This window comes from Chiloscyllium plagiosum, chromosome 26 (assembly GCF_004010195.1).
Source record: "Chiloscyllium plagiosum isolate BGI_BamShark_2017 chromosome 26, ASM401019v2, whole genome shotgun sequence".
Classification (NCBI taxonomy): domain Eukaryota; kingdom Metazoa; phylum Chordata; class Chondrichthyes; order Orectolobiformes; family Hemiscylliidae; genus Chiloscyllium; species Chiloscyllium plagiosum.
In genome coordinates this window covers 44,429,309-44,442,722 of record NC_057735.1, presented here as the reverse complement: position 1 = coordinate 44,442,722, position 13,414 = coordinate 44,429,309, and the positions used below count along the sequence as shown (strand labels likewise).

The window sequence follows — 13,414 nt, the reverse complement described above, 5'->3', positions numbered from 1 at the left end:
TAAGTTTGAAGGAGATGGGAGGGCCAGGCTAGTTACACAAAGACTGGTGGGAGTCTGGAACACGCTGTCGGGGTGGCCGTGGAGGTCGATTAGGGGCATTTAAGGGACTTTTAGATAAGCACATGCATATGCAAGGAATGGAGAGACATGGATCAAGGACAGGCAGAAGGGATTCATTTAATTTGGCATCACGTTCGGCAGAACTGGAGCAGAATGGTGGAGCAGTGGTTAGCACTATTGCCTCACAACACCAGGGACCTGGGCTCAATTCCAGCCTCGGGTGACTGTCTGTGTGGAGTTTGTACATTCTCCCCGTGTCTGCATGGGTTTCCTCCCACAGTCCAAAGATGTGCAGGTTAGGTGGATTGGCCATGCTAAATTGCCCATAGTGTCCACGGATGTGCAGACTAGGTGGATTAGCCATGGGAAATGCAGGGTTGCAGGGATAAGGTAGGGGAGTGTGTTTGGGAGGGATGCTCTTCTGAGGGCCAGTGTGGACCTGATGGGCCAAATGGCCTGTTTCCACAGTGTAGGGATTCTATGATTCAATATCATGTGCTGAAGGGCCCCTTCCTGTGCTCTACTGTTTTAAATTCAAAGACAAGGAGCAATCAAAATTGAAAATAACTAATTAGAGAAGAGTCAATTTCAACGGTTTGAGAACAGATATGCCCTAGATTGACAGGTCGGCAGGCAAAACTGCTATTCCATAATTGGCTGCCTTTAAACAAGAGATGGTTCAGGACGGTTTATATACCCTCCCATCATGGGGAAAGAAAAGACAAACAAATTAGTTAGAGCTTCCTGGATGATGAAAGAGTTGGAGAGTGGATTGAAGCAGAAAATTGCGAAGCAGCAGATACTGGATCTGAGCCTGCTTACACAAGTGGGCACAAGGCTGAATTTTGAATGTTTACAGCGATTGTGCAAGAGTAAATAAGAGCAACAAAGAGTTACTATGAAAAGAGACAGGCAGCTAAACAGGGCAATCAAAAGTCTTCTACAAATGGGCAAAGGATGGTAAGAGGAGGCACACAGCCATTCTGGAGCCTGAAAAGAGTATTTACACATGGAGGGTAAACATCATGTGTACTTTGAAACTACTTTTACCAAGGAGAAGATGTGATACAGCCGTAAAGGAAAAGGAGGGACTTGTGATAGTGGATGGGCTAAAATATTTTAAAGACAAAATATTATAAACCCCAGGCATTATTTTAAGAAGTCGTCAGGGTGGGATGAGATACATCCAGACATTCAGCAAGAAGTCAGAACTTGAACATAGATGGCCTTCTCTTTAAGTTATATCTTTTCATTTTTCTCTTATTCTTAAACTATCAAAGCAGTGCCACATTGTGGGGATGATGAAAGCTTTCTACTGAATTGCAAAGACATTGGTCATAAACTTCCTTTTTTCCCAGATATAGGGGCTGTGTCTGAGGTATGGAAAGTTGCAAATGTTCCGGGTTTGGTGGGAGGGTGGGGGTGAGGGGGTGTGGAAGGGGGGAGCGGGGGAAGAGACACAGAGAGAGAGAGAGAGAGAGAAAGAGAGAGAAAGAGAGAGAGAAAGGACTGGTGGTGGTTTAATGAGGGGAGAGGTTGAGAAAGTGGGGTCTTACTGGTACAGGAATTGGACCCACGCTGCTGGCACCACTCTGCATCACAAACCAGCCATCCAGTAACAGCAAAGAGTCCAGGAAAATGAACCATTTTCTTTGACAAGGGATGTCAGCATGACATCCACCTCTGAGGGATGGGTGTATGTTCTGAGAGGTGGCTGGGTGATAGCTGGATTGATGGTGGAGTGAGGTATCAGGAGGCTGAAGGGAAGTCTCGTTGATCACTCCTGCCACACATTCTCCTATTCCTCAACTCATCAGCTCATGGCGCTTGGAGTAATGCTGAGATGGCTACTTCAGAAGTTCTGCATTTTAATTTATTTCCTAGCTCCCTACATTCTGCTTGCAGGACCACAACCTTGTTTTTGCCATTGGTCATTGGTACTGACATGGATCATGAACTCAACCTGTTCTCCCTCCTCCTTCAGAATGTCCTGTAGTCAATCAGTGACATCCTTGACCCTAGCACTAGAGAGGCAACAGGCCATCCTGCTGCCACATCTGGAGACTTCCCAAATGTTATTGTTTTCCCACTTTTATCTTTTCCCCACCCAACGTAGCCTGTGCCATGGAATTGTCTCTCACTATATTCCATCAGAAAGCAGCAGTATCCAAAATAGAAAAGCTATTCTGGGGGAAGATGATTCCAGGGGACTCCTGCACTACCTACCTCATGGTCACCCATTCCCTTTCTGCCCCTGCACTCTTTACCTGGAGCATTACCACTTTGTTCCACGAGCTACACTCAGAGATTTTAGCTTTGCAGATACACTGCAGTGACACCAGCCGCTACTCCAGATCCAAAACACGGGCTTCCTGTAACTGCAGCTAGAAACACGTCGTGAACACTGACTTCCCACACTGCACCGGAAGAACTTTCATGGACAGCTGCCTCTCCATGACTCTTTAAATTACTCTCTTTCCCTTTACTCCCCATACTATTGAGAATATTAAATACATAGCAGCAAACGTACATTATTCCGTATGCTTTAATTACTCTTAATTTATACAAGAGACCAATCTTTGAAGATTAGACAGTAGGAATACTCGCTTGGCCTTCCTGAGCAAGGTGACCACATGTCCCGTGCTAGCTTCTATCCCTATTATGTTACTGTTATGTTACGCTAATGTTCTCCCTGTGAGGTTGCTGTTAAATGTTTTCAAAGCTGACCTCTTTCATGCAGGTTTTCAACTCGTAGTCATATTGAGGCTGAGAAAAGAGCAACTCCTTCCCCGTTCACCAAACCCACAGTGTTACCACCCAACCACTGCCCTTTAGACGTGAAACAGTAACTTGAAGCAGTGCGAGAGCTGAAACAAAAATAACCGAACCCCTCTTTCACTGATTCACTGTTACCAATTAGATTGGCAAGTCTTAACACTGAACCAGAGCATCAGGCATTGAAAAGATGCCTTCATAGTGTATGACAGTATCAGCCTCGGTTATGTGCACAAGTCTTTGGAGTGGGAATAGAACAACTTCGAGCTCAGAGGCTACAATACAGCACCTTTCATCTTGTACTACAACCAGGCACTCAGGAAATATTAAAACAGCACTGAGTTCTCAAATTTGCAGGGAAACAATCTAAAGCTTCCTGCACAGGAGTGATGCCCTTGCCTTTGGGGTTGTTTTATAATTTACAGAATGGATATTCTTGTCAGCAACCATCCATTAACCTCAGATTTAATGTTATTTAACAAATCAAAGTGAGCTACTTTTAGTGGCAGAGAGTTCTGCCTGTCTTTCAACCTTTGTGTTTACAAGTATTTTTGCAGATTTCTGTCTAATATGGCTTCCCTCTGATTTTAAAAGTATTGCTCTGTGTCCTGGACAGGACAACTGATAGAAACATTTTCTGCCTTTATCCAGACAAGATCTTGAAATCCTCAATCTAATCCCCCTCAACCCTTGATAGACCAGGCGTTGTCTAACACAATGTTTGATCGGAGATAGAAGGATATGGAGTGAAGTCGTTGAGGTAATGGTTCCGAAAGAGTCCATGTTGAAGTTACATTAGCTCCACCCAATCTGCCACCCAGACCAGAGATGGGAATTGTGATTCTTTTGCAGGGAGCTGAAGTATTCTATACAGCAGCTGAGAGTCTTATTAATTATACCTAACTAATAACGTAGCTGTACTTATTGCAATAGACCATATTGTTGATAAAAGACATTGCCTTTTCTGTAAAACATCCACAATTGTATATCCTTTACCTCTGAGCATTTAATAGATCCTAGACATAGGGGGATTGGCAGCAGTGAATTAACACACTAATAACTCTTGGGCAATATTGGCAGAGATGGCAGATAACAGGCAGTGTCAGTATTGGCACACAGATGAGTAGTGTTGAGAGCAGCAATAATCTTTTTTAAAATTTTTTTTATTTGATTGAACATTGTCACATGTACCTAGATACAGTGAAAAGTTTTGTTTTGCAATACAGGCAGATCATACTATACAAAGATCATAGGGTAACTGAACAGGGTGACTTTTAAAGGAAAGACTGAACATCTTTCCTTTAAAAGATGTCCGAGAGTCCTTCCAGAACAGTGATCTAATCCAGACAGCAGAGCACTACAAATCCCTGTGCAGTAAACAGAAAGGTGTCCACTGTCCGGTTTATGACAGGTAGGGTAAATATGTAAGGGTGTTAGCTTTGTTTACAGTTCAGAAGATTCAAAGATTGTTTTAATAAAAATTTCAGTTCAGAAGTAAGTTTTTCAGTCCAGTTTAGAAGACTGAGTTTTGAAACTAGGTTAGGTTTCTTCCTGGAAGAAAGATTCAGGGAACAAATCGCCTCAGTACAAGGGTTTAATTGGAGAAATGTCCAAGTTGAGTTAGAAATCTGCAGCTCATTAGAACTGAGAACATTTGTACAAGGAAGCTGCTAGGCAGTAATTAAATAGAGCCCTAGACAATCGAGATGGGGATATTGTTTCTGTGGACAATGCATAGGGTTAGGAAGTAGTTTGACATTTTCTTCTCATGAATGGTTTGAGATCATTTTTACTGTTTTCTTTCATTTTTGCGTAATAAATTTCTGTTTCTTGTTCTCAGTTGATGCAAATCTGTTCAGTGACTAACCAGCATGTTAACCAAATTGCAAATATAAAACTAAAAGTTTATCAAGTCAGGTTTTATGCTGGGATCTGACTTCTCGTTTTACCCATCAACTGGGAATCATAACATGACTTTACTTGCTGCATGTCTTGGTGAAAGTAGTTTTGTCTGAGACTGAAATGACTCGATCAAAGATGCTAATATAAGTCAATCAACAGTCAAATTGTGAAGCTCACCCTCCTTTTCTGTTTACCCACAGGCTTTAGAGATTGACCGAACCAATGAGAAAGCACTGTACAGGCGTGGTGAAGCAAGGCTTTGTGTCAATGAGTTTGATTTGGCAAAGGCTGACTTCCAGAAGGTGCTACAAGTCAACCCTGAGAATAAGGCTGCAAAGGTGCAAATTGTATTGTGTCAGAACAGGATGAAGGAACACCACGAGAGGAACAAGAAGATTTATGCCAACATGTTCCAAAAGTTTGCAGACAGAGATTCTAAGGTGCAAAGTGACAGGAGAAATGATTACGGAAAGAAGGACACACATTAACTGTCAGCATCTATCATGACCTCAGGACATCCCAAAACACTTTATAGCCAATTATATACTTTAAAGTGTGGTCAGTGTTTCAATGTAAAGTTGCTGCTACTTGCTATTCTTTAGAAACCTTTAAACCATGAGCATTATGCCAAAGCAGCAACCACATTGTCCACTCAAATATTAGCCAAGCATTGGCTACATCATTGGTGGTAGTCCCAACTCCATGGACTGGAAAGTGTAATCTAGTCAAACACTTCCATGGAGTGTGGAGGGAATACCGCACCATCAGAGGAGAATGTAGAACATAGAACAGCACAGCACAGGAACGGGGCCTTTGGTCTACAGTGTTGAGCCGAACATGACACCAAATTAAATTAATTCCTTCTGCCTGCCCTTGGTTTGAAAGGAGAACTTAAACTAAATCAGTCTGACATAAACCCAGAACTATATGAAGAAGGGAATGAGAGTATACCCTGTTAGCTGGCTAGAATTTTGACTCCATTAAACATTACTGGAAAAGATTATCTAGTCACTTATCTCATTTGTGGGAGCTTGCTGTGCAGACATTCACCACTGCACATCTTATATTACAGCTGTGAACACAGAACTAATCTTCTGCCCCCTCCAGTGTCATCCTTCAAGGCAGAAAGGGAATGCAATGAGTTGGAGTTCTGATGTATCTGAATCGTACTCCCATCTGACCGTGATCAAACTGAGATGGGAGGGTAGGCCAATGGCTGCACCTCCTGACCCACTGCCAATTGAGGACTTTAAGTTGTGAATGATGTCTATTAATCACTTATGAGATGTGGGCATTGCTGACGGGGTGAGCATTTATTGCCCATCCCTACCTGCCTTCCTGGTGGTGAGCTGCCTTCTTGAACTACTCCGTGGATTGTAGGCTCACCCACAATGCAATTAGCGATGGAGTTCCAAGGTTTGACCCAGTGATATTGAAGGAACAGGGATGTATTTCTAATTCAGGATGATATGAAGTTGGAAGAGAACTTGCAGATGGTGGTACTCTTATGTATCTGCTGCTTTTGTCCTTCTAGGTTGTAGAGGTCATGGATTTGGAAGATGTTGTTGAAGGAACCTTGATGAGTTGCTGCAGTGTAACTTGTACATAGTACACACAGCATATCACTGGGCGTCAGTGATAAAGGGAGTGAATGTTTACTTTGGTAGATGGGGTGCCTGCATTGAGCACCTTGAGTGTTTTGTAACTGGACTCATCCAAACAAGTCATCAATGTTAAATTATACACCCGACTTATATCTTGGAGACAGGTTTTACACTGTCAGGGGGTAACAGGATGTGGCAAGGATGCAGAGAATAGAACTGATCCATTGGCTGTGGGATCACATAGCCCTGAATATCCCATGTTGTTTCTGCGGTTTGGTGTGGGAGGAGGCAGTGGCTGGTAATCAGCAGGTTTCCTTGCCCATGTTTGACCTCAGAAGGTCTGGAGTCAATGTTGAGGGTTCGCAGGACAGCTTGCTCCTGATCACATACCTCTGTGTTGCCATCCCAGCTTCATGATGTGGATAAGGGAGACAACATTTCGGCAGGGATAATGTTGGTGATGTCTCAGACCTGATCTGTAAGTATGATTCTGTGAGCATGACTGTGTCAGGCTGCTGATTGACTAGTCTCAGGGACAGCTTGCTCACCTATGGCACAGGTGCCTAGATATTGGTAAGGTGAACTTTGTGGGGTTGACAAGACTTGCTTTGCCATTATCATTTGTAGTGCCTAACTCTAAACTCGACAGTCCAGGTTGATACAACTGAGTGGCTTGCTAGGCCATGACAAAGGCTAGTTTAGAGTGAATGACATTAGTGTGGGTCTGAAGTCACATGCAGGCCTGGCCTGGTGGTGATGGCAGATTTCCTTCTCTAAAGGACAGTAGTGAACCACTCAGAGACTTCACAGTGGTACCACTGGTACCAGAGCAGTTGTGAAAGGGCGTATCATGCATGCTGCATGTTATACTGTATGGCCAGCTTGATGTTTTCCAAGATGGGTAGACAAACACAGTGTGGGCCTGACTGGGAGGTCTGACACTGGGAAAATAGGGCCTGCAGAAAGCCATTCCTCTGGCCTTACTGCCAACTCCCCCATACTGCTCTCACAGAGACCACCAACCCATGGCTCCTGACTAAGCAGTCCTTCTGAAAAAAGGTAACTTTGGTTTCTTGTCAGAAGACAAGATGTTTCAGCTCTACATTTCGCACGTACTTCGTTGGCTGTGGAATATTTTGTGCTGTCCTGAGAATATGGAATGTTCTGAACAAATGTAATGTGTTTCCCGTAGTCCGAAAGTCTTCAATACATCTTTTAAAGGATGAATGGATAATCACTTGAAGCTGAGACATACAGAACCATGAGGAAAGAGCGGAGCAATGGAGTTTTCCTTGAATATCTCCCACAAAGGGCTCTCCCAGAAATAATGGGCTGAACAACCTCCTTCTAAGTCAAATCATCTCTGAATTTGGGGCGTGTTTAAAAGACTTCCCCAGGATTTACGGCTAACTTCAACTTTTCTGCTCAGTGTATCCCAACTCTGACCCAAACCCAGCTTCTGGTCTTCTGCCTTGTCTTTAAGACCATCTGTTCCTGCCTCTTGTTGTTAGGATATAATTGGGCACTTTGTCCCTCCTACAACCATCCTATCCATCCACCATGTGTAAAACAAAACTCAGCTAACGTTAGGCAGCCAGTTTTAATCAAGTATATTTGTTGTACAAGTCACTTTCAAAAACAATTGGCTAGTTGTAATTTGCTTTTCTGTCACAAGCTTTGTGACGTGGATAAGCCAGTGCTAAAGCCCCAACTCTTTTGCTATGGAACAAGAGATCGTAAGATTGACCTTCCTTCCTCCCAAGGGCTCAAGCCAAGCTGACAAATCAGGGAATTGAGCATTACTGGTGGTTCGCTTTGGAATGCTGCATTGCAAGGACAATTTGAGATCACTTGCTTACCCAATTTATTCTTTTATGTGCACATCACAGGTAAAATTATCATCCCAACAGTGGATAAGTAAGTGACTGCCTCACAGCGCCAAAGGCTCGGATTCAATTCCTGCCTCGGGCGACTGTCTGTGTAGAATTTGCACCTTCTCCCCGTGTCTGCGTGGTTTCCTCTGCATTACTTCCCACAGTTTAAACATGTGCAGGTTAGTTGGATTGGCTACGTTAAATTGCCAATAGTGTGCAGGGATGTGCAGGCTAGTTGGATTAGCCATGATAAATGTGGCTCTTCGAAAGGTCGGTATGGATTCACTGGGCTGAATGGCCTGCTTCCACATTGTAGGAACTCTATGATTCCTAAACTGAGTGACTTGCTAGTGTTATGGACTAGGCCAGGCCACTCAAAACATTCTTAAGCAGGCAGTCCCAGGCCATAACTTTGCAAGTTGTTTCGGTAAGTATATGGTGAAAATTGCACGGAGTGAGTTAGCTAGGTTGATTACTAGATTTTAAAAAAGACAAAAATTTATTCACAAAATTATACAATGAAACACAAAGAACAGAATAAAGAACCCCTCCAGAACTCAACCAATCCAACTAGACTTAATTATGCTGTTCCGAATATACACAACAGTCCCAATAAGCAAACTCCCTTTGAGACGCAGTATAAATGGAATGCACACTTATAGGTTGAAGTTGAAGGGCAGAAACGAGAGAGAGTTTCCACACAGCTCCCTGTTGAACTTCCCAGTTCAAGACTGATCTGAAACTGCTCAACTCAACTAAAGAACTGATCACTTCCTTTTCATTATACAGGTCACTTCTAAAACATGACCCTTTTGGCCTGAAGTCTCATCTGTTTACATTTAAACGAAAGGCCTCTAAAAATCCTTTTCACTTCTGTTCCAAACTAGACTGATCGGAGCCCGGCCCGGTTTCTTGCCCCTCTGAAAAAAATCAAGGACAGAGTCTCCTTGAGCCAAGGAACAGCTTTTAGTAAAATAAAGGGACCAGCTTTGTGACACTCGGCCATTTTAGTCTGTGGGCCTAGGGTTACATGTTGGGCAGACTGGATAAGGGTGGCAGGTTCCCATTCCCTGATGACGCGAGTGAACCATCGTGCGATGAAGAGACTATGCAGCAGGAAGACATGTTCTTCGCAGTCTCAGTGATTCCTGCTAACCCCTTGACTGTGTCTTGCAGGAAGAAACCAGGAAATGTTCAAGGCAGAAGGAAAAGAATGTATTTAAAGATGTGGAAGAAGATCCACCTGAAAAGAAGGCTCGAGAAGCAGAATGAATGGAGAACCTTCTGGCACATGAGTAGGCTATAAACTGTTTTCCAACACACCAATGTAGGACAGTGCCCCATTTTTAAGAGGGCAATGAGATGCTTTCTGTCAAAGGAAGGGAACAAAAGGATTATTATAACTGGAGATCTCGACATGTTCAGTGTGTCGCAACTCAATCTGAGAGCCGTGAGTCCAAACCTTCGCCAGGGAGCTGCAGTTATACTTCATAACCTTGAATGAAAATATGTTTCCAAATCCTAATCATTCCAGAGTCTAACAGAAATAAAGGTTACAATTCTTCTGGTCTGGCTATTGTCTTTGAATGAAGAGATCAAACACTCCCGAGGTAGAGCTCAATTGGGAATGGTGTAGCTTTCCATATTGATTCACTCCCAGGCGGACACTTCCCCAGAGTAAGGCACAATCCTTTTGCTCAGGAACATGCTGTTTCCGCTTGAAGAGTTTGTGCCATTAAGTGAAAGCCGGGCTTCTCATTAAGTGTCAGGTATGGCTTCCCTAAAGATTTTTCACATCCCATGCCCTGAGCCCCACCCCCAAACTCTGCACTAAGTGGCTTTCTGAAGAGTTACCATGACTGAAAGAGTCAGTGCAAATCATAGAAATAATTTGGCACTATTTCAAATGGCCAAGGATCCACTGTTAGTTACACATGCTTGGGCTTTCCATGTGTTTCGATTATAAAAAGCAGTTGTCATTTTTATGCTGTAAACAGGAGGAGGCATTCATGGAAAACATTTTCATCACGTGTCTTCCCGTCATGATTCACTGTGCACCCAGTGGCTGTCTCAATATTGAATGTAATGTGGGCATTGAGCCCTTGGGAAATATGGAATGGTCTGATGTAATTGGGCTTGACCTGGTAACTAACCAATTAAACTTTGACTGCTCCCATTCCATCACATTTAATTTAACAATTTGTTTGGTTTGCAAGTATTCTATTTATTACACTGAGTGAGACACTGTGCGCCACATGGATTAATATATTAACATCTTATGCCGTTCCATCAAAAAACCAAACTGAATAACATATATGCAGTGTTTTTGATGCAGTGAAATGTATCAAAGTGATTTAAGGTATATAATCACACACATATTTACAACAAGCCGTTTAAAAGGCAGGAGGACCAGAGATGAAAAACGTGATGGGAGAGTCAGGTTTGGAATAGGGTCTAGTTTTGAATCAGAATCCCTACAATATGGAAAGAGGCTATTTGGCCGTCAAGTCTGCACGCTGAAGAACACCCCAACCTGGCCCATCCCCCCATCCTCTCCCTGTGACCCTGCATTTCCCATAGCTAATCCACTTAGCCTATGCATCCCTGGACACTATGGGCAACTTAGCATGGCTAATCACCTGACCTGCACGTCTTTGGACTGTGGGAGGAAACCAGAGCACCCGGAGGAAACCCCTGCAGACGCAGAGACAATGTGCAAACTCCACACAGACAGCCACCCAAGGGCTAAATGGTCTTAAATTTCCTTCACAGAGTCAGGGGTGAATTTTAACCCTCCTTTCTCCCAAAATTATTCATAATTTCAAATCCAACCCTTGTACACGACCTTTCTGATTACACGGCAAAGGGGATGCTCCCTACGCATTGTGCAGGAGAAATGGATTGAGTTGAAGTGGAAAAGCTGTCATGATTATGTTGACTCATGGAGAAGTTTTATAACGCTACTTGGTCTATTCTACATCTATTGTTCATCTTCTTAAAAAGATACCCAAATCTCCCCAGACCCTGTCAATATGGGGCCCCGATGTTTCAGTTAAAAAGCTAGAAAACTTTAATGAGAAACAACATCAGGATTCCTTTGTGAAATTCACACCTACTAAATTGTTGGTTTTCTGTCTCCTTGTTGCACTGTTTCTGAATGTCAGTCATTCATGATTCTAATTTTGTTTAAATAATGAATAAGTTGTGTTAAGTGGGATTTGATCCAACAAGCTTCAAATGACACAAACTCAGAAACTGCAGAGATTTGCTTGTATTTGTTAACTGAAGCTGTTCGAACAGTATTGAAATCAACTCCCTATATGACCACCCTCTTTAAATGTAGTTAAAAATCATACAACACCAGGTTATAGTCCAACAGGTTTATTATGAAGCACAAGCTTTCAGAGCACTGCTCCTTCATCAGGTGGTTGTGAAGCAGAACTATAAGACACAGAATTTATAGCAAAAGATTACAGTGTCGCGCAAGTAAAACGATATATTTAACAGACCTAAATTGTTGTTAAGTCTTTCATCTTTTGGAATGGGTTGCAGGTTTCAGTTCATTAATATGTAAATCCCAGAACTTCTTTTAAGTCACATTGTCAAGATAATTAAGGCTTTATTTAAAAAAAGGTGACACCTCAGCTCAGACATTGCATTAAAGGTGTGAGGTCAGAGTCTGTCTGTATCCCAATGTTGAGTTAAACTGGTTTTATTACCAAAGTGGAATTTACAAAACTGGATTGACTGTCAGCATTGACTGCCTACAGGTTGTGCATTTTTTGAGCAAAATAGAATGTATCTGCAATGCAGACAGTAAATCCATATCATATTTTGTAAATTCCACTTTGGAAATAAATTAGTCTGATTCAAGATTGGGATACAGACAGACTCTGACCTCATACCTTTAATGCAACATCTGAGCTGAGATGTCACCTTTTTCTATGAAACTTTAAGTTATGTTGAGCATGCGACATAAAAGAAGTTCTGGGATTTACATATTAATGAACCAAAACCTGTAACCCATTCTAAAAGATGAAAGACAGTCATTCCTGATGAAGGCCTTATGCCTGAAATGTCAGTTTTCCTACTCCTTGGATGCTGCCTGACCTGCTGTGCTTTTCCAGCAACACACTCTCGACAACAATCTAGGTATATTAAATATATAATTTTACTTGCATGGCATTGTAATCTTTTGCTATAAATTCTGCGCCTTATAGTTCTGCTTCACAACCCCCTGATGAAGGAGCAGCGCTCAGAAAGCTAGTGCTTCCAATTAAACCTGTTGGACTATAACCTGGTGTTGTGTGATTTTTATCTTTGTCCACCCCAGTCCAACACCGGCTCCTCCATGTCACAATAAATATGCCATTATAGAATAAAAGCACAAAATTACAATTCTTGATTTTTTTTGGTTTTTTGTTTTATTTTTAAATGATTAATGCTCATTTTAAATAAAGCCTTTAAAAATTATGATTCGGAGATGCCGGTGTTGGACTGGGGTGTACAAAGTTAAAAATCACACAACACCAGGTTATAGTCCAACAGGTTTAATTGGAAGCACACTAGCTTTCGGAGCGACGCTCTTTCATCAGGTGATTGTGGAGCTAACCTGAGAATGCAACTTTTAAAAAAAAGGGTTTTGTGATTTACACATTAAAGAAGTGAAACTTATCACTGTATTGTAACAGATGAAAGGCTTAACAGACAATCAATTTCTCAATGTATAATTTCAGTTACATCACACTGCAAATTTTTGCTATAAATTCTGTGTTACGATCGAGCCCTCCACAACCACCTGATGAAGGAGCGTGGCTCCGAAAGCTAGTGTGCTTCCAATTAAACCTGTTGGACTATAACCTGGTGTTGTGTGATTTTTAACTTTAAAAGTTAAGCCTTCTTTTCATCTTGTGTGAAATGCACAGGGGAGTTTATTGACCTGTGTGTGAAGTAATAAAGTATCTAGTGAGCATAAAAGAGCCCAGTACTGATATAAAAAGCTAAAGCACCATATATTTGTGCAGCAGAAGAATATTGAATGTATCTCCATGTGTTGCCAACCCTTGTGTTTCTTTGAGGCTCACTTCTAAGAAGACTGATTGTTGCTCTAAACTCACAACATTTCGAATGGTATTTTGAAACGGTATCACTTGGCACAAGTATGGGATTGTGTTGAGCGTGTTCTTAAAGACATGTAAT

The 13,414-nt window shown here is 42.2% G+C and overlaps 1 protein-coding gene across 1 annotated transcript in view; it reads left to right on the top strand.

Moving 5' to 3' along the window:
- The window catches only part of LOC122563305 (peptidyl-prolyl cis-trans isomerase FKBP5-like), a 131,452-nt gene extending 121,673 nt beyond the window's left edge, over nucleotides 1-9,779 (top strand). The window contains exons 9-10 of the mRNA XM_043717019.1: nucleotides 4,938-5,177; nucleotides 9,392-9,779. Of these exons, the coding sequence (XP_043572954.1) occupies nucleotides 4,938-5,177; nucleotides 9,392-9,487 (336 nt within the window). The 3' untranslated portion in view covers nucleotides 9,488-9,779. The remainder of the gene's footprint in view (nucleotides 1-4,937; nucleotides 5,178-9,391) is intronic.
- The last annotated feature ends 3,635 nt before the right edge of the window (nucleotides 9,780-13,414 follow it).